The sequence below is a fragment of the Zootoca vivipara genome, chromosome 6 (genome assembly GCF_963506605.1).
Source record: "Zootoca vivipara chromosome 6, rZooViv1.1, whole genome shotgun sequence".
NCBI lineage: Eukaryota > Metazoa > Chordata > Lepidosauria > Squamata > Lacertidae > Zootoca > Zootoca vivipara.
In genome coordinates, this window is record NC_083281.1 from 83,958,158 (window position 1) to 83,985,329 (window position 27,172).

Sequence of the window (27,172 nt, forward strand, 5' to 3'; positions counted from 1 at the left end):
ACAGAGCTCTGAGAGATATAGAGAAATAATTCCTTTTTCGAACGCTAATTGGCTGCCTCCGCCGCTGCCGTCCCACCCTCGCGATGCCTTTCCTTAATTGGATTGGCCGAGAGGCACCCCGAGATTGGCAGGTGAATCCTTTCCTCAGACCCCTCCCACCTCGGCTTGAGGACAGACAGCTCAAGCCGCCTATCGGCCTCCGCATTCGCCCGGCAAGCCGACATCTCCCCGCGTCTGATTGGAGGGCGTCGAGCGGTTACGGGGGCGGAGCCTTCCCCTCTGGGTGGAGGGAATCGATTCCAGCCCCTTCTCTTGCCAGAGTAGTCGCGACGCTCCTGTCAGGCGGTTCGGTCCCTCCTGTTATCCTCGCCCTTTTATTTCTCCCCTCTCCCCGCCCCGCCGCTCCTCTTTGTGATGCCGCTTTTCCCCGGCCTTGGGGCTCCGTGATGGGGCTGGGCGGTCTCTACCCCGCTGGCTTCGTTGCCGCTCGTTGTTCCCCGCCAGGCTGCTGATTTGACGGCGGCGCCGGTGTCGCCTCCGCCCTTGACTGCACTGAGGTAAAAGGGGTGGGGGTGACGGGCGATTGTTGGTCACGTGAGCGGCTGAGAGGGTGTAGGGTGGAGGGAGGAAAAAGAGCTGGTGGGGGGAGGGGTTCATCCTTGAAGCTTCCCTCCCCCCCTTTCCCTTTCATCCATATGGTTTCAATCCCAGCTTCCCTCTCCCTACCCCGCCCTGTCCCCAAATTCTCTATTGGGGCTGTGGCTCCGCGGTCGGAGCATCTGCCTCAAAAGGGCCAAAGCCCTTGGCAGCATCTCCAGGTAGGGCTGGCCTGTCTTTGAACACTCTCCCCGGGAGAGTTGCTGCCAGTCGGAGCGGGCAATACTGAGCTGTTGGGCCAAATAGCCTGACTCAGAAGTATAAAGCAGCTTCCTATGTGGGCAGCCACCCCCACCCCCAGAAAAAGCCACCCAGGAAGGGATAATGTGGGTGGATCTGCATTTGCAGGAAGAGGCTTGCTATTCCTTTCCCCCTCCACCCCAAATTATCCACTCTCTCTCCCCCTTCTTCTTTCCCTGTCTTTCCTCCAACTGTTTTCAGCCCCCCCCCCCGCAATTGATGGGACCAGGTGGATGGAGGGATGGGGTACACAAAGGTGGATAAGGTTGATCCTTGGGTTGGCCAGGTGATGACACCCCACTCCTTCCATATTAATCCATATATTTTGGGGGGGGTTTGTTTCTCCCCTGCAAACGTATAGCCCCAAGTGACTTATCCAAGAGGATGGTGGCCGTAGTATGATTAGTATTGGTAGTGAAATGATAGTTGTTAATAATAATGATCATGATTTTCATACTGCCTTTCATACTGCCACTTGCAAACATTAGAGGCATAATAAAATATACAGTAATGGGCTCAATATGAGATGTAGTAATAACAATTTAATATTAAGTATGATTATGTATTTGGCTTTTAAACCATCTTTTTCCTGCCCCCCCCCGAATGTTAGGGTCTGGAATAAATACATGCATACATACATGCATATGTTACAAATGACCTTCCATTTATGCCTCTTTTAAGTACCGTAGGTGTTAGCTCCACTGATGGCTTGCACCCCAGTAAGTGCAAGAGGAGGCTGTTCTTTAACCTTTAAATTCAAAATACCTGTACTCCAAAGATACTGTTGGATTCTAGCTGGCTGAGGCATTTAGGGGGTGGGAATCTCTATGAGATGTGTCATTGGGAGAATGGGGGCAGAGGTGTGTGTATGATAATAGCACATAATTTATGCATATAGCTGTGTATAGATACAAGGTATGGATTAAATATGCCTAAGTGTATCACTGACTCACAAGATTGTGTGCTGAACTGCAGGATACAGACATAGCTAGAAACTAAAAACCTCTTTAAATTCCTAGCAGTTAGAGGACTGTGATTTTCCAGCCCTGATATATCTGTCAGCTAAACAAATAAACATGTCTCTTGTATAAATTTATTGTAATCAGCAATTTCCTTTCACTCTCCTCCCCCTCCTCTCCTTTGAACAGACTAGGAACAACCCCATCACCCTCTTGACTTATTTTCCTTTGCCAGTTCCAGTTTTTCTCCCCGCCCCCACAGTCAATTCCAAATGGAGATTCCTTACAGTCCCCCCTTCTTATTACTAATTCCAAGTTCCTCCTAGAGGCATTTTTATATTGGGACCATACATAGTATGAGATCTCTTGATTGTCTGGTCTTTAAATATTCACAGAGAATGCCTCTCAATCTAGTCAAATTTGAATCATCTGTCTTTTTTCTTTCTTATCTCCCTCTTTCCAATCCCCCTCCCCCACTTCCCTAGTGACATCTAAGATTACAACAACATAACCATCATAGGAAGTTGCTGTGATGGTGGCTGCCACTGACACCCCTCAAAATAAAGCATTTATACTTCATAGCTCCCTAGCTCTATCACAGATATATTTTGTGAATCTCTGCAAATCTCAGTAAATAAGTCCCTCAATAAAGAAATACTTTTGAATCTCAGCCCCCCATCTCCATCAGTTCTGCCTCCAGTTTCCCCACTGTGAATGCTTTGAGAGAAACCTCTCCTGAGTGAGACCCATAGCCTCATATTTATTTTAAGAGTGCAGTTTTTAATGTTTGCATCCTTTTTCACTGAAGCTCTGTTGCAGCTTCATCTTTTAAGCAGGGCGGGGTTTGAAGCAGAATTCTCCTCCATTCTATATTATTCTCTGTCTCTACCCCAACCCCAATTTCCTACAGCAGTGACTTGTTTGGGAAATGCAGGAACCTCTGTGTTTGTCTTTTCCCTACCTTTCCCCCCAGCTTTTCCTCTTCTCTGCCATAAACAGCTGCCGTTTTGTTTTGATGCGTTTCCCCACCCCCCTTTCGGCTATATCCAGCACAGCACAATTACGGGGCAGCCATATTGGGATGATGATCCAACAGTCCTCTAGGAGCTTAGTCAGGGATGGGACAGGTCAAAAAATACTGTTTTGGAATAGATGGCTTTAGTGCAAATGCTCACCGGGTTTCATGGAGTTGTCTGCTAATTGTCATGGCCTGCTTGCATCTTCATAGTTGTGTCTGTACCTGTTAAAGTTGAATTTTTGAGGGTGGGGTTGTAGGACTCTGTGAGTTGCCTTTTTATGTTGTACATCTCTTTCTGTGTTTTATATTATGTAATATTTATTACTGTGAAATTTGGTGTTTCTCTGTATGGAGCAAAGATTTTAAAGCTTTTGCCCTAGTCCTTCCATCCTCCTCTCCCTTTTGTCTCCATCTTACTGGCTGTAACCCTGCACACAGCAACTGCTGTGAATTTTTATTTATTATAAAGTCCTACGTGGATATTCAACACTGTAGAAATAGATGATGATGATGGAAGGTATTTAAGTGGCCCTGTCATACAGCTTCCATAGCTGTAGAAGGAAAAAATGTGGTTTTGTGACTGATGCCTAACTTGATAGCATTCAGATGCTTGGTACTGCTGCTTTCATTTAAATTTAAATTTAAAACCAGTCTGTATTAAGATGATAGAGACCAAGTGTCTGCCTTTCTCTTTACCTGTTACAGAATGTAAAAAATTTACACATACTCTCTCTGAGTATTCACACATATTCTCTCTGTCCTGGATGCTTCTAAGTTGACTTTGCATACATAAATCTCTGATTTCAGTTGTCATCTTAGTCATGGTGAGATTTTTGTCAAAGGCGGCCAGATTTTAATTCAAAAGGTAACATGCATTGCCCTTAATACCGTAGTTTTAAAGGCCAGCTTTGGCTTCCCATTAATTCATTCATCTGGTTTGTGAAGCATTTATATGGTTGTGTGTACTGTGTGCTAAGGAAACATAGAAAACACATGAAGCCAATCAAAAATATAATATTCCTGGAATTAATTCCACCCAATGATTTGGTATTTGTCTGGCAGGGACTAGGATGGAAGATGCAACAGAAAAAGTGGAGGGCATGAAGATAGAGGTGTGGTACCCAGCAGGCCTGAGTAGCCTTTTTGAGAGGTTTAGTCCTCCAGTAGAAGTGATGGCTAATTGTTTTGCTGAACTAGCTGTAAAGTTTTTGCCAACTCTGCTAGAACAAGCTTTTGGACTCTTGCATTCCTGGCCTGCTAGGGGCCCTTGGGATTTTTGAAAGGTAGTTACATTTTGATCTGAGTATTAAGCTGAGAGGTGCAAAATAAGTCAAATGGTTTAAAATGCAGTCACCATTAAAATGACCACAAACTTGGACAGCTTTAAAAGGGGATAAAGCAGACTTATGGAGAATAATAGCCACTAGTCATGGTGATATTCCCTCCATTATTGGAGGTGGTATGCCTCTGAATGCCAGTTGCTGGGGTTCACGATTGGAAGAGTACCTTTATGTACATGTCCCAATTGTGGGCTTCTCATTGGCATCTATGAGAACAGAATGCTAGACTAGATGGGCCTTTGGTCTGATCTAGCAGGTTTCCCCTGTTCTTACACACAGGCACACTCAATAATCTAAGCTGGTGCTAATCATTACATGTAATAGTAGTGAATCCCTAAGAAGCCCTAAGATATTAGTCCTGAACCTACTACTGGTCACTGAGTGACCCTTAGTTCTAGTTTTATATGAGAGGGAGGACAAAAACTTCTCTCCACTGGGAACATACATGAAACGGATGAAGAACCTGTCATCCTCTAAATGTTGGCTCGCAATTCGCATCAGCCCCAGCCAGCATGACCAGTGGTCAAAGGCTGTTGGGAGTTGGAGTTCCAACAAACTGTGGAGGGCACCACGTTTTCCATCCTTAGACTACCAGTAGTATCTATCACGACAAATGGCCAGTCGGTCATTTTTTAAAAAAGTTTTAGCCTCTGCTGGTCTCTCATGTTCAGAATGGAATGTCACTGTCAGTTTCTGAGATGGGAAGTATATATTTCATAATGTATTCTTCTCCCCCATCAAAAAAAGAAAAAAAGAGAAAAAGTTACATGCATCGGGAAGCAGACACAAAGTGGTTTCACCCTATTGTTCGGGGTGGGGAGTGTGGCGCACCCTTTGTGATTCAGTTGATAAACTGGAACATAGGAAGCTACTTTACACCAGTCAGTCTATTTGTAAATCTAGCCTAGTATTGGCTACATTTTCTGGTAGATGTGTCTGAGGTAGGTCTTTCCTGTCACCTCCTCTTGACATCCTTTTAACTGGTAATTCCAGATATTGCATCTGGGACTTTTTCACACAAAGCAGGTGCTCAACCTCTGAACTGTAGTTTGCTACTGTAGTTGTGAGATTACTTTGATAGCTGCTTCCTTAGGCAAACAACTCTTAACACCTTTTACAAGGTGTTGTGAGGCTGGAGGCTGCGCCTTACTTGTGTGAAACCTTTTTAGTTCCATATATCACTTAAACACAGATGAAAGCACCCAAGCTTCATTATTGCACCTTTTCAGGTTGCATAATTAATGTGTTTTGCTGAAAATGCTCCTAACAACTGGGATGTAGGAAATAGTACCGGTAGTAGTAGTAGTAGTAGTAGTAGTAGTATACAGTACCACCATTTGAAGATCACGGGGTGGGTGGGGGGGTGGGTGGGTGGGTTCCACAACATAAAAATACAAAACAAGAACACAAAATACATAATGAAACCAAAAGAAACCAATAACCCCCCCTCCCAGAAACACATTTAAAAGGCCATGGAAGGTTAATCAGTCAAAAGACTGGTAATAGAGAAATGTTTTTGCCTGGTAATGTAATGAAGGTAGAAGACAAGCCCCCCTGGGGAGAGCATTCTACAAATGGGGAGCCACTGGAGAAAAAGCCCATTCTTATGTTGCCACCCTCTGGACCTCTTGTGAAGGAGGCAGATGAAGAAGGGTCTCAGTTGATGATCTCAGGGTCATCAAGGTTGGTTTATACTGAGAATAGGTGGTCCTTGAGGTACTGTTGTCCTGAGCTCTTTAAGGCTTTATAGGTCAAAAGCAACACTTTGAATTGGGCCCGGAAACTAATTGGCAGCCAGTGCAGTCAGGTCAAGATCGGTGTAATATACTGAAATCGTCTTGTCCCAGTGATCAACCTGGCTACCGGATTCTGCACCAGCTGAAGTTTCTGAATCATCTTTAGAGGCAGCCCTGTGTATAAATGTGTTGCAGTAATGTAACTTAGAGGTTACCAGAGCATAGATGACAGATGTTAGGCTATCCCTGTCCAGATATTGGCACAGCTGGGCCACCAGCAGAAGCTGATGGAAGGCACCCTGTGCCACTGAGGCCACCTGAGCCTCAAGTGACAACAAAGGATCCAGAAGTACTGTACTGTTTTTTTTCTTTTTTAGTAATGTCTTAATGTACTTCTTTTTTTCTGAAAATCCCAATAAATTCAGAAGTACTGTACCCCCAAGCTGTGCTCCTGCTCCTTCAGAGGGAGTGCAACCTATCAAGAGCAGGCAACCTACCATTCATCTGGTCTAGGGTACTGCCCACTGGATTCAGCTTCAGTTTGTTGGCTCGCATCCAATTCATTACCGAGGCACGACAATGGTAATGCCACACCTGCAGATGTAAAGGAGAAGTAGATTATAGGTGGCCTTCCCATCCTGCAGCTGCCAACTTTTCTTACTTTGGTGCCTAGAATTGTTTTCTGAGAGAGAATGTAGAGTTGTGTCTCTCAGATGGACAGGCCTAAATAGTCAGAATTACTGTTTTTTGTTTAGTGGCTATTAGTCTAGTTCCTTTAAAAAATCTTTTTTCCCCTTCTAACAAGACTCTGGAACACTCTGTTCAGCAGCCTATTCCATTTTCAGTGGTTTCGTCATCTGCACAGGCATTAAAGCAGGACTTCAGATGGCAGTGTGTGAGCTTACTAAAGAAGGCTTGTTCAGAAGAATGGTGTATTGAAATGTTGTTTCCCGGCATGCTTATTTAGTCAGGCTACACATTTTGCATATTGAAGTTAGAGAGAGGATTAAATTGGGCAAGTGTGCCCTCAATCTCACGTTTGACCTCTCAATAAATTGGCCTGTCTCTTTAAAAACAAATACACCCAACAAACACAAAACACTGACTGTTTTGCATCTTTGCATGTTCTCTGTTCTGAGATTTTGCATTCTAAAGTGATGGTGCCTGTTCAAGAGAGAAGGAACACAATACCTGAATCATGTGATGGAGTAAAGCAGAAAAAAAGTCAATGAAGCAAAAGACCCTATTTTTTTCTAACACATTTGAAGTCTGCTACAAATGTGCATAAGAGCAAAATAAGAGTCTGGCAGATCAGGCCAATGGCCAGTGTTAGAAATTAGCCAGGCGCCTGGCACATTTTGAGACTGGTGCAGGTCCAATTGTGACCATGTGGAGATCTCTGGATGGCAGGTTGGCGACTTACATCTCCATCTGGTTGGCCCTTCTGACTTTCTTAAGCAGGTAAGCCAGGCATCGCCAAACTTGGCCCTCCAGCCATTTTAGGAGTACAGTTCCCATCATCCCTGACCACTGGTCCTGTTAGCTAGGGATGATGGGAGTTGTAGTCCCAAAACAGCTGGAGGGCCAAGTTTGGCCATGCCCGAGGTAAGCAGAACAGCTTATTTATTGCATTTATATCCCACCTTTTCTTCTGCAAGGAGTATATGGTTCAGCCCTTTCTCAGTTAACATCACAGGTCATAGGGATTAACAGGCTGTGACTGGCCTAAGTGAGCTTCATGACTGAGTGGGGATTTGAATCCTGGCCTCCCAGGTCCTGGTCTGACACTCTAACCACTACTCCACACTGACTTCCTAGAGTCTTTCTGAAGCTATATAAATTAATATGAGGAAAACAAAACGTCACTTAGAAAAAGATCTGACTTGTTTTCCTTGAAGCTTGAATTTATGTTATTCTGGATTGTTTTATTTGATGTTTCAATGTGTTGTAAACCATTTTGAGATTTTGTTTTCTTTAAAATATCAAGCGGTATAATAATGAAATGATTCTTATTATTAACAACAACAACAACAAATCCCATTGCAAAAAGCTCACCTAGACATTCTGTGTGGTGACTGCAACCTAGAACCAGATGCCAGTGGGATGTATGCACACAGGATTCAAGCAAGATTCAAACATTCTCTCCTCCTGTGATTTCCAACAACTGCTATTCAGAAGCATTAGTGCCTCTAACTTTGGAGGCAGAGGACAACCATTATGGCTAGTAGCCTTCAGTAGTCCTCTCCTCCATGAAGTTGTTTGGGTGGTATGAATCCACTGAATTATATCCTAGTTTGAAGAACAGACCAGCTTGGTAACAGTGGTGAACAGTAAACCAGAGGGGTGAGATCCGTCGCTTTCCAGATGTTGCTGGACTCCAATTCCCATCATCCCTGACCATGGTCATGCTGGGTGGGGCTAGTGGGAGTTGGAGTCCAACAACATCTGCAGTGAGGAATCTCATAATGAAGTAGCTTTGAATGAGTAAATGCTGGATTTTCTCATTTTGTTGGGGGCTGTGCTATCCTCTGATTCTTTAGCAAAATTACCAGTGTGACCCAAGGTATTATGATAGACATGAGATTTATTATTGGAAAGAGCAGTTTTAGTCATCAGTGTGCAATCCCTGCTCAAGGATGAAGAAGGCTGTATCTTTGTGGTGTAAGGAGCTACAGAAGGCCACTTAAGTTGAGGATTCCAAAGTACTTAATGTACCTTCTATGATATTACCAGAAGTTTTTGACCATTAATCCAAAGTGCTTTTAGTTCTGTTCCAAGACAGCTGAATTGATGGTAATGAAAGACTGTAGACTGCAAAGGTTGTACTGTATTGCAGTATTAACATTCATGCATCTCTGCTGTCTTCATCTCTTGGTTTGTAACTTACAGATTTTTGTAGACACACCTACAAGCTAACATGTAACTTCCTTGTTTTGATGTGGCATGAGGAATTGTGAGTTAGCTAGCAGCCCATACTCATTTTATTTGGCGGGTGGGGAAAATGACCTGTCCCCGAAATGTGTAGCTACTGTGAGATATAATAGTTGTCCAGTTAGCTATACTACTCAACAGTGGCCAAATACCTGACTAATAAGATGACACATCCAATTCCTTTATTTCACCGTGCAACCTGTCTTCACCATTCTGAAAAGGGGCCATAGTGTGAAAAAATATGGGGGTGCAGTAAGGATTCATTTCATCTTTAAAAGCAAACCCCCGCGACAGGGTGAGCTCCCGTTGCTCGGTCCCTGCTTCTGCCAACCTAGCAGTTCAAAAGCACGTCAAAGTGCAAGTAGATAAATAGGTACCGCTACAGCGGGAAGGTAAACTACGTTTCCGTGTGCTGCTCTGGTTCGCCAGAAGTGGCTTTGTCATGCTGGTCACATGACCTGGAAGCTGTATGCCGGCTCCCTCGGCCAATAATGCGAGATGGGCGCCGCAACCCCAGTCGGTCATGACTGGACCTAATGGTCAGGGGTCCCTTTACCTTTACCTTACCTAGTTTGCACTTTCTAAAACAATATGTGAACTGAAAAGCAGCCATCCTTCAGGATTTGCATTTTTTTGCATTTTCCCATGTATTCTCCAGGCAAGTAGTGTGTATAAGAATGCATAGACTAGGGTAAAGTGTATATGAAAGTAACATGTAAAAATGCATTCTGTTAGGAAATGAATTTTGCTTTACAAAAATATTTATATTAGGCAGATTTGTATGCAGAAATGTCTGTTTTAGGATAAATTTGTTTGTTTGTTTCAAATTCACCATGAATGGTAAGCCAGAAATAAACTGAGAACAAACTTTGGTTTGTGTATGACTTAATGTTCATGGTTTGTTTGAAAGAAACAAACCATGATCCAGGTTTGGATGACATGAAAAGTCATTCTATGGCTTGTTTGAGTCACGTTGGTGCTACATGGGAGGCGAGAAGCCACATGATGACTCACCATGTTAAAGGAGAGAAATGTTCACAAGTAAGCTATGGTTTAATACAAACAGTGGCTTATTATTCTTAAGGGAATGTAGCCTTTGACAAGAAAAAAAGCAAATCTCCCTGCCCTAAAGCAAATCTCTCTCCCGGAGAATCTTACTTTAGGCGCTTCAAAACAACGTGAACAATATCCTCAACTGCCTCCTTTCTCTGATCACAGTCTTTACTTAAGAGAGTCTAGTATATCTTTTGTCAATGTAGGCTGAACTGAAGATAGCATCTCAAAATGAAGAGCTATAGAATGTTTTCTCAAAGGAATTGAATGTTTAATTCATAATAATAAGGTTTACCATACTCTACAGTCTTTATAATATGGTGCCATTGTGAAAACTAGGTATTGTGGGTATCTCTGTGTATAATTTTTTGTGTATATTGCCTAAAAATGTTAGATTTTTTTGTCTAAATAACTATGAATAGCCTTCTGTTGGATGTCCTTTTGGTGTATCCTGTGTTAAACGAACCTCAAATTATTTATTTTTTCAAACAAGGAATAACAACATAGACCAGAAAAGGACATCCACGTCAGCAAATAGAACAAGTTAATAAAAGGAGAGGATGCTAAATGATATCTCCAGTCTCCCCCTTAGCTGATTCAGGATTAGTTGTTCTCAAGCCTATCTGCGGAAACACAATAATTTGCCCACAATGTACTCTCTCTCCCAGCTAAACTGCATTTTTCGCTATGGCTATTTGCTCCTGGAACTTGGTGATTTGGGCTATTTGCTTTGTTAGCCAGCAGCTGCGAGGATAGAAATGTTTCAAACAGAAATCTGCTTCCCTCCCTCTTTTCTACAGAATCAAGGAGGGAGGGAGCTGTTTTTAGGCTGACTTCTAAGGCAAAGCCACCTCAGCATGTATTTTAATTTTTATATACTCTGTGAATGGAGGAAATCCCTGGGGTTGTGTAGGGTTCTTTAAGCTTTCCACATGTACCGATAAAATGAACAAACAGCACAAAGAACGGCTGTCCTTTTAATCCCTCTGAGTCAGGAGTGATGTCAGTTTGCAGGCTCCATGTTTTCTCCTTGAGGGAGGGGCTGGAAACAATCATTTCTCCTGAAAGCTATTCCTTGACAGTGGCTAGCAAGAAGGAGGGTAATCCTGGTTACGCTCGGCCTCCATGAAGCCAAAAAATGTGAAATTTGTCTGTAGGGTATCTAATGAGCTAAGCTACCGTATTCTCCTAGCAACCATAAAGATTTCTGGAATGTATTTTCAAATAACTGAATCTCTCTCTCTCTCTCTCTCTCTCTCTCTCTCTCTCTCTCTCTCTCTCTCTCCAGGAGAGAAAAGCTGTGGAAGTCCTTTGCTCATAATTTCTGGAGTACACACAAGAGACCTGCAAAATGTCAGGCGCTTCAGTCAAGGTGGCTGTCCGGGTCAGACCCTTTAATTCCCGAGAGACCGGCAAAGATTCCAAATGCATCATACAAATGCAAGGCAACTCAACCAGTAAGTTTGGTGCAAATCTTCAAATGGAGTGGCTTTTCCTTGATGAGATTCTCAGTAAATTGGTTACTGTCTAGCTTATGTCATTCACAAATGGTTCATTTAAGGAAATCCTTTCTTTTTGTATAAGCCTGGTGATAATTTTTTCAAAAGGCGTTACAATTTGCTTAAATTCATTTTTGCTTATTAATACTCTTTCTCTTGCTGTGTGTCAGGGAGTTGTTGTGGCTACTCTCGAGTAAAGACTCCAGTCCGTTCTGTCTTTAAAGGTTTTACAGTGCAGAGATAGCGGGAAACATGACCTCCTAGTCACTCTCAGAATCTGGCAATGGCGCCCGTCTGCTTTGGGGCCAGCATAATAGCCTGGGGACCCTGAAACGCCTCTTTCTAGCCCTGCGTTTGGGCGCATGCCTCAATTCGGGCGCTAGAAGGAGCAGTGCCCCTTCTTCCCCTTGCTGGCTGGGGCAGTGCCTGGGCTCTGATGCCTCCCTGAGCCGTCCCACCTCCACTTGTTGGTCAGAGTGGTGCAGGGGCTCTGATGCCTCACTGAGCCCTCCCTCCGCCGTCTCGTCTCCAGAGCAGTGCCAGGGCTCTGATGCCTCACTGAGCCTTCCCTCCTCCATCCCGCTTCCCCCTGACCCGCTGCTAGTGCTGTCGCTCGGCGAAGTGCTGCTCAGGATGATGGGGGGGAGGCTCCCTGTAGGGAGTCCCCCTGACACTGTGGATAAGTCAAAAGCAGAAACGTGATTTGGAGACTTCCTTCTCTTTGGCAACATTGCATGATCATTTCTGTATGAGTTTTTCTTTGGAAATGGCAGAATGGTTGTCCATTATGCATGTGTGTTTGCTTGAGAGGAAGCTTAAATGCCTTTTAGTCTGTAGCTCCATTTTTGTGGCATCCAGAATGAGTGGAACAACAGGGACCATCCAGTTTGCAATTTACGGGGTAATTCTGCTCTCAGTAAGACAGGTAACCAAGAGGGAGGGAAAACTGAAGTATTGCTTAGCAACCAGACAGATGTTTGCTGAAGTAGCACACCCCCTGATTCTCTGTGTAGTGCTGAGAGTGTTTTCCGCTGTATGTTTAGTTGAATGACTCTTTGCTATGTACAAGACCTGAATTGAGAGAGACAAAATCTCTCAAATTATAAACTGGTTGTAGTCAGTTTCCTCAGTAAAGTGTTATCAGGAGTTCTTTTCTCTCTGAACTCCCATATGTGGTATTTAAGTGAATTTGCTAACAATTCCATGATTAAAGGTGTCCTGGTGTTGTTGTTTTGTGGTCTGGCAGTTTGAACCCCTGGCATGTAACTGTTATCATAGATATAACTGTCTAAATGGTAGTTTTCAAAGAACAGAATTGTAAAGAAATAAATGAACAAGCTCTGAGGATCAAGCTGTAGCCGCTTCAGTAGGGAAAGGCTTCGTTTGCATCTTTCTATTGAACTGATTTTGCTGGGAATGTTCTGACCCTGCAGCCTTTTGGGGAACGTCTCCAGGCAGACAAAAGCAAATTGAAATAGCAGGTGGTCAGACTTAAGTCACTTCGACCCATTTAATAACTGTGGGAAAGTAGCCTTAGAGATATCCTGGAGCCTTTTGTTATCTGGGCTTTTCTAGTGTGCTATAAGGTAGGAATTATGCAAGGAATATTCAGAAAAATGGATCTTCTGAAAAGGAGCAAGTGGAAAGGGAAGAGGCTGCTTTTCAGGTAGTAATGGAGGGACCATTTTCACACGCTTTTACAGGCTCTTGTCTCCCCCCTCCCTATTGTGTTCTTACTGAGCAGCACGAAGGTGAGTATAGAAATATACACTTCTTTAAAAGGAGTCCATAACCTCTAATCCCAACCTTTAATAAAAAAAAAGCAGGTGAATGATAGCAGAATACAGTATCTCCTGTTCCAGCCTGTCCTGGGCGTGTGGTGTTGCATCTAGCCCATGTACTGCAGTGGTTAGAGCAGGTGTGAACAACTCCTTTCAGCCTGAAGACTGCATTGCTTGGTGGGCAGCCTTCTGAGGGCCACATGCCAGTGGCTGAGGCAAAACGTGTGGAACAGCAAATAGGAATTTTCTCTTTCATTTCTACACACACTCACCCACCACTCCTCTCTATCCTCCATGCAGTTGAGCGAAGGATATTATATCAGAATTCAAAGGCGCATTCTAGCTAGGCAGAAGCTCTCTGGGTGTGATGCAGGTGCCGGTGAGGGTTGTAGTGTGTGGCCAGGGGCAAGACAGTTTCAGCATATTACACTGATTGTGGCTCAGCTGCAGTGGTTAGCAATTACAGGTACCGTAGTTTATGGGTTTTGAATTATAAACAGCTCAGGACTGCAGTATCTCAAGGACTGCCTCTCCCCATATGGACCGACTTGGACACTGTGATCATCACCTTGAGAACGTTCTTCATGTGCCTTCTTCACTAAAGGTCCAGAGGGTGGTAACATGAGAATGGGCCTTTTCTGCATTGGCACCCCTTTTGTGGAATGGTCTTCCCAGGGTTACTCTTCTGGAACAAACAACATTAACATCTAGAGTAGAACATTAGAGGTTTGTCTGATTATTGGGAGTAGGGTGAGTGCTTGGGGAGATGTATGATTTAATCCAGCATGGGTTGACTCCTGTGTTCTGATTTTAAAACATGCCAGGCCAGCTATGCATTCTCTTTGGACTGAGCTTGATTGGGTTCCTTGTTGTCTGTCAGTAATAAAAAAAATAACAAAGTCAATTGATACTGAAGTGACATAGATTATCTCTTTTCTGCATTGAACTGTGATTTTGACTAAATCTGCATAAGGCTTTGGCCTGGACTGAGCATAACCATGGTTTGTTTAACAAACTGCATGTTAATCATGAGATATTCCATAATCTAAGAAGCCATGGCTTGTTTCTACAGCTTTTGGTTTGTTTTCCAGCTGCTCTTTCCTCAGTAGTTTGGTGAACGTCTGGGGTGCAGTGGTCAAACAAACCCATGGTTAAGTGTGCTGGGTTCACATGGAAAGCTAACCCATAGTTAAGGGAAACAAGTTTTGTATGCCACCAACAAATAAGCTCCTAAATGGTTGGCAGTTAGAAAACTTCTGGACAGAGTTCACGCATAAACTAAGGCCTAATTTAATATAGTGTGAACCAGGTGTTTGTAAATATTTTGCTTAGAAAGAAATAAAATTTCTTTTCTGTAGTTTTAGGAGTGAGTGAGACAGCATTCTGCAAAGTCTAAAATGTACGAAATACTGAGAAGCCCATGAAAATGCCTTGCTATTTCCTGATAAATCTTAATTAGATAACCAGACAATTTGTTCAGCCCATCTTGTACAGGCAGCTTAACAATTGCTTGGCATGTTGTGTGGCATGCGTATGCATTGCTAAGGACAAATAGACATTTAGAACTGTTGGAGATACTGGCTTTCGGCCAGGAAAGGAAGTTGCCTCCTCTAGCAAATATGCTTGGATTTAAATATTTGGAAGTTGCCAATACCATGATTTTCCTTTGTCCTTTTTGAAAGAGGGTGGCATTGCTAGAATTTTACAAGCTATCCTTAATATTCTTTGGAAAGCAGTCTTTTAGAAAATATCTGTCCTCTGGTATAATCCACCCTGTTTAAACTTGCAGGTGCAATACAGGCTGTAATCTTTCAATGCAGGTGAGGCTACATCATGGTTAAGCCATGGTTAATGGCTTACCATGACTGCACAGATTGCTCCTGCTTTGCAAACAGGAGCAGTAAGCTGTGATCCCTGCCTCAAGTGCTGTCTCTGAACTGGGTATCATGGGTTGTTTTGCTCCAAATAAATGATGTTCTGAAGCTGAGAACAAAGCTTGGCTTCAGATAATTTTATTTTATTTTATTTTTTTGAACAAAACAAACCATGACCCCAGTTTGGCCATAGCGCTGAGCCAGGGAATTGTGGCTTGTTGCTACTGCTCATTAATGGGGAGGAATGAAGCAGCAATGATCTGGGCATTCACAGCAATGCCTTAACTAACAGTGGTTTAATTCCTATTTCATAATCACCACATGTAAATGCAGCCTTTATCTCCTTTCTTTATCTTTTTGGTGTGTGTGTTTGTGTGTTTGTGTTTGTGTGTGTGTGTGTGTGTGTGTGTGTGTGTGTGTGTGTAGAATTGAACAGTGAAATCCTGCAGTCCAGCTGAAATCACATGTACTGTCTGCATTAAGAGGCTGGAATGCTGGCAGCATGCCTGGCCTGCTTGCAGGGCACCGGAGCTGATTGCAGATGCTACACAGCAGAAAGTTGCTGTCATGGAGGATATGGAAATGAGAATGGGTTTGGGTTGCTGCTGGTGGTGGTTGTGTGAAATGGGGGGAAAGCTGACAGCAGAGGTGCTAACTTGTGAGAAAGATTGGGGAACTAACGTCATGGAGCCAAGGGGCAGAGCAGAATGCCTCAGCAGTGCAACTTCAATGGCCAGAGGTTCCTCCTTCGCCTCCTGCTGCCACTGCCACCATCCAGGGGCTGCTTATTCCCTCCTTCCCCTCTGTAGCAGCAGCAGCAGCAGCAGCAGCAGCAGCAGCAGCAGCAGCAGCCAACCCCAGAAGCTGCGCCATGCTTGGCTTTGCAGTTGGCCCTGAGTTTTTGGGACATTGCGGGGGCCTGGCCTCCCTCACAAAAATATTGGGGAGTCTAAAAGGGTTGGGCCCCCAAGAGTTGGTGCCCCTAACCGGCAGTGGGGTTGCATAGTTGCCTCTGGGGTTGAACATTTGCAGCTTTATACAGCCAAAACTAAGTTATTTGCAGACTTCTGAACTGCCTCAAAGCTCCAGTAGCTATTAGGGATAAAAGGAAGAATGGAAACTCAGCTGGTTTCCTGGAGGCAGTTCTTACAGGTGAATGGCTGTTTACCAGCCTTCCGTGATGAGCATTCTTAGGCTATGTTCTCAGAGGGTGACTTTAGCAAATCTCATCTATTTATTGCTGCTTTGTTCTTGATGAGAGCTGGTGTAACACAATTCTTTATGGCAAGTGTTGCCAACCGGGTGCTCTGCAGAAGTTTCGGATTCTAACTCCCATCAGTCCCAGCCAGCATGGCTGTCTATGAGGGCTTTTTTTGGAGCTCATGTGCTTCCCTCTCCTCTTCTGTGAGGCAGACTGTAATTTTTTTTGTCCAATCAGGCACACTGTAGCTGTATCATGGTTTGCAAGGTTTATCACAAGCTGTAATTTGTTGGTTCAAATGAAATGGACTTGCATTGTGACTAGAAACTGTAGTGTTCTGGTTTGAATGGAAAGCACAAACCATGGTTGCTTAATACTTGGAAGGAAGTGAAGGAATGGTCTTGTGCAAAGGCTTTTTGAAGGCACATTCTCATAGTGCCAAACTATGGATCAGTTATACATTTCAACAAGTCCTTTGTGTAGTGACGTTTCTGGACTGCATCATTACCTTTGGCCATTGGCCATGCTGGCTGAGGCTCATGGGAGTTGGAGGTCAACAGCATCTGGTTTGTTTTTGTTTTGTTTCCTTCTTTTAAAAAGGCATATGAAATGCCTCTCAGCTTTGATGTTCATGTATTTGTTAACAGAATAGGGGCTGTTTCACCGATTCCAGCAAGTCTCTGTCTATCATGAAGAGAATTCCTTCCTCTTTGGAAAGCAGAACAGCAGCAAACTGTGGGCTGTCCTAATGGCAGTAATTCTGGTGCCATTCTAGTGATTCAGCTTCTGGCTGTTCAGTAATGTAATGCACAAAAACAACCCTAGCCAATTGGAAGGGAGTGTTGTTCAGTCATATGACGGCAACTGGAATAGTGCTCCACTCCCAAGCTATTCTTTTTTATGATTAGTGCCTGAAATTGGTTTCAATGTTTGGGGATCCTTTTAAGTCTGTTTTCCTGAAGGGTTTGCTGCATTGAGCCTCCACAGTTGAAGAAACTCCTCCTCTTCTTACCGGTAGTAACAGCAGAATGCCTCCCCAGAACATTGAGTAAGATTTTCTCCTACAAAGGTCAGCCATCAAGCTTCCTATTTGCATACTAATCTCTGTTTTTTGTAGTTGTTCTTACATTGCTAATACACTTTCATCACGAAAGTGCTTGGGCCCTGAGGACTCATTATTACAATGAACAGCATTATTTTTGACAGTGCTGGAAGCTGCAGCTGATTAAAGTACCGTATCTAGTGCCTTCATGTTACAGTTCAAAAAAGTCAGAATTCTTTGCCCCAAATCTAGAAATTCAGCAGAATACGGTATATATCAACCTACCTACTTACTTATCTATCTCCCCCAACCCAGAGGAATTACACATTTTGATAGTTTCTTTATCTAACTGCCATATTTTCATGCACCACAAAGTGTCCCTGAAATAATGATACCGTACTTTATCCTAGTTTTCCAGTATCAATATGGAGCATGTTGGTTTATTTTTATGTAAAGTTGATATAATGATATAATTGCCTGATGCTGCCATTGTGTTTAGTAAATGCATATGCTATCATATCCATCTCTAGCTTTTCACTGGTGGACTGACTTTTAAATCTAGTTTTACTGCATTTTTGGTGTTGTGTGGTTTCTACCCTGTAGCTGGTTCTTAAGCAGCTGGCAAAGCATAAAATACATGCCTGGATGGTGGCACAACTAACTTAAGTTCCACTGGATTTCAATGAGTCTACCCCAAGCATGACTTAAATATGGTTTCTGCCCAGTAGATTTCAGTTATGAATGCAATATATACAACATAGAATCACGGAATTGTAGAGTTGGAAGGGACCTCAAGTGTCTTCTCATCCAGCCTTGTAATGCATTAATCTCAAATAGCTCCTACATGACAGATGACCATCCAACCTCTGCTTAAAAGCCTACAAGGAAGGAGAGTCCACCATCTCTCGTAGGAGTCTGTTCCACTGCCAACCAGTTCTTACTGTCAGAAAGTTATTATTGATGTTTAGTTGGAATCTCCTTTCTACGCAAGTTCTGTAGTTGGTTTTCTACTTTTGTTGTGGAAGTCCTGAGCCATTTCTTGTGCACTTGATGGGAACAAATAAACTCTTATTTACAACTGCAAGCTGGGTTGACAATGTATAAATCCCATTTAAACACAGAATTAAACTAATAAAAGGTGAATTTTATTTCCCTCTCTGCAGAGAGATCTTACAGTAGCCTTTCCCTATATCTTATGCTGCGTTTTACGTTATTGGGTCATCTATGACTTAAGCTATGGGATTGCAGTTCTCCAAATTCCTTTATTCCATTGCTTAGAACAGTGTGGTGACCCCATCTGTCAGGAGTAAACCACAGATGCTGCCTTTAACAGATTGTGGTTTATGAAGCTGGGAAGGCATGAGCTCTTGGCTATATGGGAGACTTTGTTTATTTATTTAGGCTTGGAATGTATGCTCTTTTCTATCTTTAGTTATTTATGAGAAGGACCATATAAGTGGTAGCACCTGGTTTGCATGCAAAAGATCCCAGCTTCACTTCCTGATGTCATTTAGATATTTCAAGTGAATTGAAATATCTCTGCGGAGGCCCTTAAGAGCCCTCATCAGAGTAGAGGCAGTGGGACAATGGTCTGTAAAAGAGCATCAATTTTGCATGTAGAAGGTCCCAAGTTCAATCCCTAGCATCTCCAAGTCAGACTGGAAATCTTCCCTCTCTGAAATGACGTGGGGATGGTTTCAGTCAGTATGGAAAATACTGGGCTAGATGGACCCAATGGTTTGACTTTTGTCTGAGGCAGCTTCCTATGTTCTTACTGCTTAATCAGAGACCTATCTCACTAGAACAACCCTTGCGGCTGGCTGGCTGGCTGAAGAAATAAAACTCACTTACCCCAATACATTTTTCAGTATAGCTTAGGAGAAAGGCTACCAAAATGGTGGGCTGAGGTTTCAGATGGCAGGAGATACTTGCTCCCACTAGGCTAGTGGGACAGTCAGGAGGAAGAAGTAGAAAGCCTAATTCAGCTGCGTCCAAACCAGGAATCCCAGAGGCACATCACTTCAGATATCAACATTTCATGTCTCTCCTTGGATGGAGTGAGTGGCTTGACAGCTAGGCAAGCCTCAGAGGAAGTGGTGAAATTCATTCAGATCAGTGAATCCTTTGCTTTCTTGCTTTAATTTCCAACTTGTGAGTTCACCAGTATAGTTTTTTATGTCAGAAGGAAGCAAGCAATCTTCCAGCAAAATGCAGGACTTTTGCCTCCTGGCTTCTCTGGTTCTTGCTGACCCTTTTGGCTTCATAGTTTGGTTGTGTGAGCAAAGGCTTTTTAAAAAACTAAAAATGACCTGAAAGCTAGAAAGACCCTGGATAACTGGACATTGGTGGCAGCTCTTTCTTAGCTGTATTGTGCCATTGCTTCTCTGGAAGTGCAAAGGTGGCAAGCATGCACACAGAACAACTTGGAAGTACTTAAAAAAATAAGCTTTTGTGTATCAGAGTCCACTTCATCAGCTGGATGAACTGCAATACTTAAATTGGCAAGAATATATACACATGGTTGGTGGAATTAAGTGGGAAATTCTTAAAAATGCAAAAAAAAAACAGACAATGATGATTAGTTGAAAGCAAATTAGTTATAGGGACACATTAACAAGGCAGTGTTAGTGATAACACAAGTCTTCTGGCACTGGTCAAGTAATTAACAACATTAAAGTTGATAAAAATCCATAGTCTCGATTCAAGCCACAGTCTGGGAGAATTGAGTTGCCTGATAGATTGTAGTTGTACTGAATCTACTTGGATGACTTTGCATCTCTTGCGTAATTAGTACAGTATCTGTAGTAGGAATGAGTGTGGCGAGTAAAGTGAATGCCAGGTTTGGAAAAGTGTATACAGTGGAACCTTGGTTGTTGAATGTAATCCATTCCGGAAGACCATTTGACTTCCGAAACGCTCTACAATCAAGGCGCAATTGATGATTGACAAAATCCATTTTAAAAATTGAGAAACACGCCTCGGAAGCCAATCAACTTCTGATGTACGTTCGAAAACAGAAGCATTCACTTCTGCTTGTCGGCGTTTGAAAGCTGAAACGTTCAACTTCTGAAGTGTTCGACAACCGAGGTTCCATTGTGTCCTTGGTTGATGTTGGTGAGGAAGATATTTATTTATTTTGTCAAATACTAAGCCAAAGCTCCTTAATTGCAACGATGGGAGCTCAGAAACTGCTCCAGCCAAATTGCAGTGAATGTAAGTAACAATATCCAATGCTAGTCCCACTTAAACTCATTTAAATTAATAACCCTGACTTAGGCCCATTAATTTCAATGGGTCTACTCTGAATAAGACTCAACTGGAAACATATTATTGGGGCACAGTTTGGACGTCTGGTAATCATTACACATACCTAGTTTCCTGTTCCAGTTTTTATGTAAGGGATTCTGGTCATAGATGGAGCTCCTTTGTAGATGAGGAATCAGTCTTGTTTCTCAAGTTACTAGGTCAAGAGATGGGGCAAAGGAGAATCGATCAGAACAACAGATGGAAGAGAAAGTACAGAGTGGTGAGAGAAGGCTATGCCTGCTTTAATCACAGGTTTCTTGGTGGCATGATGCCTGGGCTCTGGGATCACTGCTTGCTGTTGTGCACCAGTGTGAACAAAAACCTTATGAAGCAGTTCAGGGTAGGGATCAGGCGAATGACTGGCATGTTTGATAGCTCTGAAATTAGCTGACCCAGTTGCTTCAAAAGCAGTGCCTAACTAAGCAGAAGTGATGAGCAGCAGCACTTGCCACCATAGTACTAGCTAGATTTTATTTTAGGAAGAGGAATAACTTCTATGTATCCCTGCCCTGGTGTCCATGAAAGTCACTCAGATGCTTATTATGGTCAACTGATCAATAGGACAAAACACAGAAGCAACTGATCAATAGGACAAAACACAGAAGCAATGGAGCCAATTGTTTTGTTTTGTTTTTGTTTTTTGGCAAGAACTAACAATCATAGCAGGTCCAAGAGACATGATGATAATCAAGTATTTTGTCACCTGCTCAGTGATAAAATTATTGGTCCCCAGGGTGGATAAAAATCGATGATTTTTTTAAAAAAACCAAAAAAATCGGATTTTTAAAAATTTAAATCAGATTTTTTTGATTTAAATCGATTTTTTTGATTTAAATCAGATTTTTTTTAAATAAAATGCTTTTTGAGGAAAATATATTACCATCCAAAGGTTATTCCATCATGAAATAAAGATTAGTTTTTTAATTATGTAGAATAAGGTTGTATACGTTTAATTTTTTGGGTAAATAAATTCCATTAATCCATTCACAATGCCATGCTCTTCCAGAGGTTTTTGTAAGATTATTGGGCAGTTTCTCTGCCTACAAGATATTATCACCGATGCTTGGTTTACTTTTGCAGTTCTCAAAACTGAATTTGACTCAACAGAGATTACATGCCTCTTCTTCACAGCAATAATGAGTTGAGAAAAGACCTTAATCCTATTGTTCTACAAACCTATGAATACAGAAACAACCCCTTCAGTGCTAAGTTTCAAGAAGTTCAGTGAATAGAATAGAAACAATATTTTTCTGATTGTTTGGAGTGGACAGTATTTAGGTTTTTCATGTGTAGGCTGGGCTGACAGTCCAAATTTCTTAAAATATATATATATTGTTTTTTTTAAGGCAAATTAGTTAACAAGCATGGATGTTTGTTTAAGTAAATAACATATGCTGTAATGTTATTGTTTCAGTTGAATAAATCTATTTAAATTGTTATTATTAAGATAATGATTATTTTTCTCCTTCCTAAGTACAACAGTAAAGTTGTCCAAATATGAATGATTAACCTATTAAACTGGGGATAAAAAACCAGTATGAAAAGTTGTTATTCTAAAAGTCTTCATCTACTTGCATATTAAAGTTATACCAGCAATAATTAGTCTTTATGTAGAAAACTATGATTTAAATCAAGCCTTAATGACTAGTGATTTAAATCATGATTTAAATCAGTTTGATTTAAATCAAATCCACCCTGTTGGTCCCCTCAAGAAAGATACTCAGAAGGGTCTCTAAAGATGGCCCAAGCAACAGTCTCATAAGAGGCTATATTATGTGTTCTCTAACCCCCAGATAAAAAATACTGTAAAAGAATTAATGAGAGATTGTTTTGTTCTGGATGCTTGAATGGACACTATCTCTCTGGGAACTCTGCTGTCTAAAATATTTGAATATAAACTATTAAAACTGGCCCTTAAGGTTAGAATTTCAGAGAGAGAGAGAGGTTTTTTTCTGGTTCTATATTATTTACCTCTTACAAATGATATTTGTATTGCATAGAGATCTAGTTTGGGTATTTTATTTCTCTTTGTGACCACTGAGAGAAATTAAACTGTCTGACAGAGAACAGCTTATCCCAGGGTTGGAAAATTACATCCTTATCTCACACTCATTTCATGGGGGCAGTTGGGTGGGGCAGCCCACCAGTCATTTTGCCTGGTGTCACAGTGACGTCAGGATACCTATTTCTGCCTTGTACAGAAGCCTTACCCAGAAGGCTTATAATGGTAAGATTCTGCCTCTAAGAATAAAATAAAAATTTAAAAAGCTGGATATGAGACAAAGACAGTTCTGCAAGCATTTGCTAGTGAATTTCACTGCTTCCCTTCAATACCCAAAGTTGTTCAGCTTGTGAACATGGGCCCTCTGTTCTTACAGAGCTGTGCAAAACATCTAAGCAAATGCATTCTAAGGGCAGCTGCTTTTTAGTTTCAGCTGGCAGAGAGTGGCTGGCCTGGTTACAAATCCAGGATAATCACAGTAATAATAGCTGAATTCTGTACTGATATATATATATTTAAAGCAGGCCTCTCTTCAAATGTGAAATGAGAATTTATTTAATGTGCAGCTGGTTCTTCTGCATAACTCTTTAAATGTATGTACAAATGCTTTCCTCCTAAAAACTACATTGTTCAATCCTTTTCCCCCCTGAATTCAAATCCTTCCATTCAGAAATTCTGCCTGTCATCCACTAATCTGTCTGTGATAAATGTATCTGCTTTCACGTAACTTTTTTTTCAGTTTCTTGCATGAAATGAATTTATCTCTTGGGGACAATGTGTATAAAAGCGCCCTGTAATTGTTCATGTAAGAAAGGGTCATAGCTCAGTGGCAGAGCATCTGCTGTGCATGGAAGAGGTCCTGGATTCAATCCCCAGCATCTCTAGTTAGAGCTGGAAAAGACCTCTGTCTAGTGCTCTGGATACCCACTGCCAGGCAGTGTAGAGGACACTGAACTAGATAGACCAGTGGGCTGACTCTGCATGAGGTAGAGTTCTACATTCCTGGGAATGGTAAAGCAGTGGTAAAGCATGTACTATATGCGCTAAAGGTCCCAGGTGAGAACAGGATGCTGGATTGGGTGGACAATTGGCCAGATCCAACATGCTCTTATGTTCAATCTCCAGGTAGGGCTTGGAATGTCTCCCTGTCTGAAACCCTGGTGAGCCACTGCCAGTCAGTTTAGACCAGGCATAGGCAACCTTGGCCCTCCAGATGTTTTGGGACTACAGTTCCCATCATCCCTGACCATTAGTCCTGTTAGCTAGGGATAATGGGAGATGTAGTTCCAAAACATCTGGAGGGCCGAGGTTGCCTATACCTGGTTTAGACCATGGGTAGGCAAACCAAGGCCCAGGGGCCGGATCCGGCCTAATCACCTTCTAAATCCGGCCCACGGAATCAGCGTGTGTTTACAAGAGTAGAATGTGTCCTTTTATTTAAAATGCATCTCTGGGATATTTGTGGGGCATAGGAATTTGTTCATCCCCCCCCCCCAAATATAGGCTAGTCCCCCACAAGGTCTGAGGGACTGTGGACCGGCCCCCTGTTGAAAATTTTTGCTGACCCCTGGTTTAGACAACAGTAAGGTCGCTGAATGAATGGGTTGACTTTTTATAAGGCAAATTCTTAAGTTCCTGAGTGTATGTTGGAAATGTAAAGGCTCCATATGGAAATTTGGGGAGGAGCCCCCTGCTTTTAGTGGGATTGCAGCTCACCTCACATTTATGGAGCAGGCATGTTGTCCTGAAACGCCAGCTGCAGAATTGGTATTTATAGCAACTGGATCTGGGAGAGCAGCTGAGGATGAGAGCTTTTCCAGCAGCTTCTGACTCTCTTCTCCCCCCCCCCTTCTGTTCTGCATGGCTCACTCGCTTGCTTGCTCTTTCCCTTCGTCTCTTGGTACAAAGCCAGAATTCCTAAAGTAAGGGAGTAAATCCAACTAAATTCCATTCTAAGCCATTCCATAAGGGTGTGCGTGAAGCTTCCTTTCTTTCAAATAACTTGAAAAATGCCTGTGCTGTTCGACTTTAGAGTGAGTGCCATTCTGCAGCTGGGAAGTGTCCATTTCTCTACATTTGTTCTGGTGTAATGTGATATCTGCCTCCAGATTATATTAATTAGATTTTTGTAAGGTGTCCAATACTTTCTAGTGTTCTCCCCTCCTGCTTGCTCCATGTAAAAGTGTGATTTGATTAGACTTTTGATTTGTGTTCTATATTTGAAAGCTGCATGTTCTGTTGCTTTTCACACTACTTATTCTCCCATCCCTCCTAATATCTATACAAACATAACAGATGCTCTCCAGGAGTGTGAGATGCAGTATCCTGGAAGCAATAGACTATATCCAGACCAAGACCATATGCACACTATAGATTTCAAGCACATTGTTCTCCCACAAACTAGTGGGAACTGTACTTTGGTAAGTGTGCTGAGAACTATATCACTTTGAGGGGTAAACTACAGTTCCAGGGTTATTTTATGGGAGTGAGGTGGTGTGTATGCAGTCCAAGATAGTTGAAAATAAATTCCATTCATTTTGATAGAAATCAAAGTTCAGCTAACTTACAGTTGTATCCTAGTCAAAGTTGATCCTTTGACATTGATAGATTTGGATATCTCTGGTGCATTAATTTCAGTGGGTCTACTCAGAGTAGGACTTGGTTAGGTACAACCCTTTACAATTCAGGACAGACAAACTTTTCATACAAAGTGGGCTGCAGGAGTACTTCAACATGGAACCTGTGGGCCGCACATTGCTTTGTCGCATGGGGGAAGGGGAAGTGAAGGGGGAGGGGAGAGAGGCCAAAATGTGAAGCCCAACCAGCAGCCCTCTCACTGTCTTCCCAAAGCTGGCTAAGTGAGGTGCTGGGCTTTAGGAAGGCAGTATAAGGTTGTGGCCAGGTCCTAGAGCCCTCCCACTGCCTTCTCAAAGACCTAACTGAGGGCTGTTGGAGGGGGGCATCAAATGTTGCTGATAAGGCCACATCTTATTTCTCCCTCTTCGTCATACGAGGGCAGAGTGGGATGGTGGTTTCACCAGCCATATACCACTGAGTGAAACTGACATCGCGGTCTGCTCCTCATACCGGTCCTGGGCAATATATCGATATATCGCCCAGGCCTAGCATACAGCATTTATTTCTCCACCTCCATTACACATCTGTAAAATCAGAGTAATTGTGACCTACTTGGTGAGCTTTCTGTGTCATTGAACTGCAGGGTCTCCCTATAATACATTAGATACTTTTACTCTCTTTCACTGCAACAATGTCTATTTTGATGGCATACCTGCAGAGACTGTGGCATCTGCATCCTGGAAACAGTTATTCATTTAGCATCAGTGTTGTATGTTTGGTGGGACATATTCTCCTAGAACAGGCATCCCCAAACTTCGGACCTCCAGATGTTTTGGACTACAATTCCCATCTTCCCCAACCACTGGTCCTGTTAGCTAGGCTAGGGATCATGGGAGTTGTAGGCCAAAACATCTGGAGGGCTGCAGTTTGGGGATGCCTGTCCTAGAAAAAAAATCAATCAGCGTAATTGTCTGTTCTGCTCCACATCAGGTAACCTACCCAAAGTCCCTTGCACATTTCCCCATGCCAGATTCCATCCTTTTTGGGTCTGCTTTTGTAGGCATACTCTCTTTCTCATCTCAGAGAAGGCCATCTTCTGTCTAGTGCCATATTCTACAGCTGCATCTGAAGGCCATATGCCACAGCTGCTTCTCAAAGTGGATGAGAACAAAGCAAAATGCATCCCTTTTGTCAGGCTATTGTGCTAACTGGCCCTCTGCAGGGCTAGGTCTCCTAGTGTCTTTGTGGGGAGGGTGGGTGGGATCACATCACCATTACCTTTGGGCTTAAATTGATGGCTAATGGGACCCCCTGATTTTAGTTTTTCTGAAGGTTTTTGGGCTTTAGGTAAAGGGACCCCTGACCATTAGGTCCAGTCGTGACCGACTCTGGGGTTGTGCGCTCATCTCGCATTATTGGCCGAGGGAGCCAGCTTATAGCTTCCAGGTCATGTGGCCAGCATGACAAAGCCACACGGAACCAGAGCAGCACACGGAAATGCCGTTTACCTTCCCACTGTAGCGGTTCCTATTTATCTACATGCATTTTGATGTGCTTTTGAACTGCTAGGTTGGCAGGAGCTGGGACCGAGCAACGGGAACTCACCCCGTTACAGGGATTCGAACCACTGACCTTCTGATCAGCAAGCCCTAGGCTCAGTGGTTTAACCCACAGCACCACCTGGGCTTTACAATAGCTCAAACTGGAACTTGAAAGCACTTTTTCTTAAGAGAGTCTAGTGGACCAAAAGATATAAATTGTATATATTAGGAACACTTTCCATCCTGGCTGGACCTTATGAGAACTTCAAGAACTGTGGCTTGAATTTGCTTGCTTTCCTTCTTCCTCCCACCTTTTGCCTTTTTGTGTCATGTCTTTTAGAATGTAAACTCCAGGCAAGGACTGTCTTGATTTTATACTGATCTATAAGCTAGTCTTTTTGCCTTTTTGGCAGAG

The 27,172-nt window shown here is 42.7% G+C and overlaps 1 protein-coding gene across 9 annotated transcripts in view; it reads left to right on the forward strand.

Annotated features, from left to right (window-relative positions):
- Positions 1-300: 300 nt before the first annotated feature.
- KIF1B (kinesin family member 1B) overlaps positions 301-27,172 on the forward strand; it is a 137,545-nt gene continuing 110,673 nt past the window's right edge. For 6 of the 9 annotated variants that reach the window (XM_035118327.2, XM_035118325.2, XM_035118328.2 and 3 more), the window contains exons 1-2: positions 302-557; positions 11,223-11,391. In XM_035118327.2, the coding sequence (XP_034974218.2) occupies positions 11,286-11,391 (106 nt within the window). In that variant the 5' untranslated portion in view covers positions 302-557; positions 11,223-11,285. Of the gene's footprint in view, positions 558-11,222; positions 11,392-27,172 lie in introns of all 9 variants that reach the window. The other 3 variants (XM_035118322.2, XM_035118324.2, XM_035118323.2) reach the window with 1 other exon arrangement.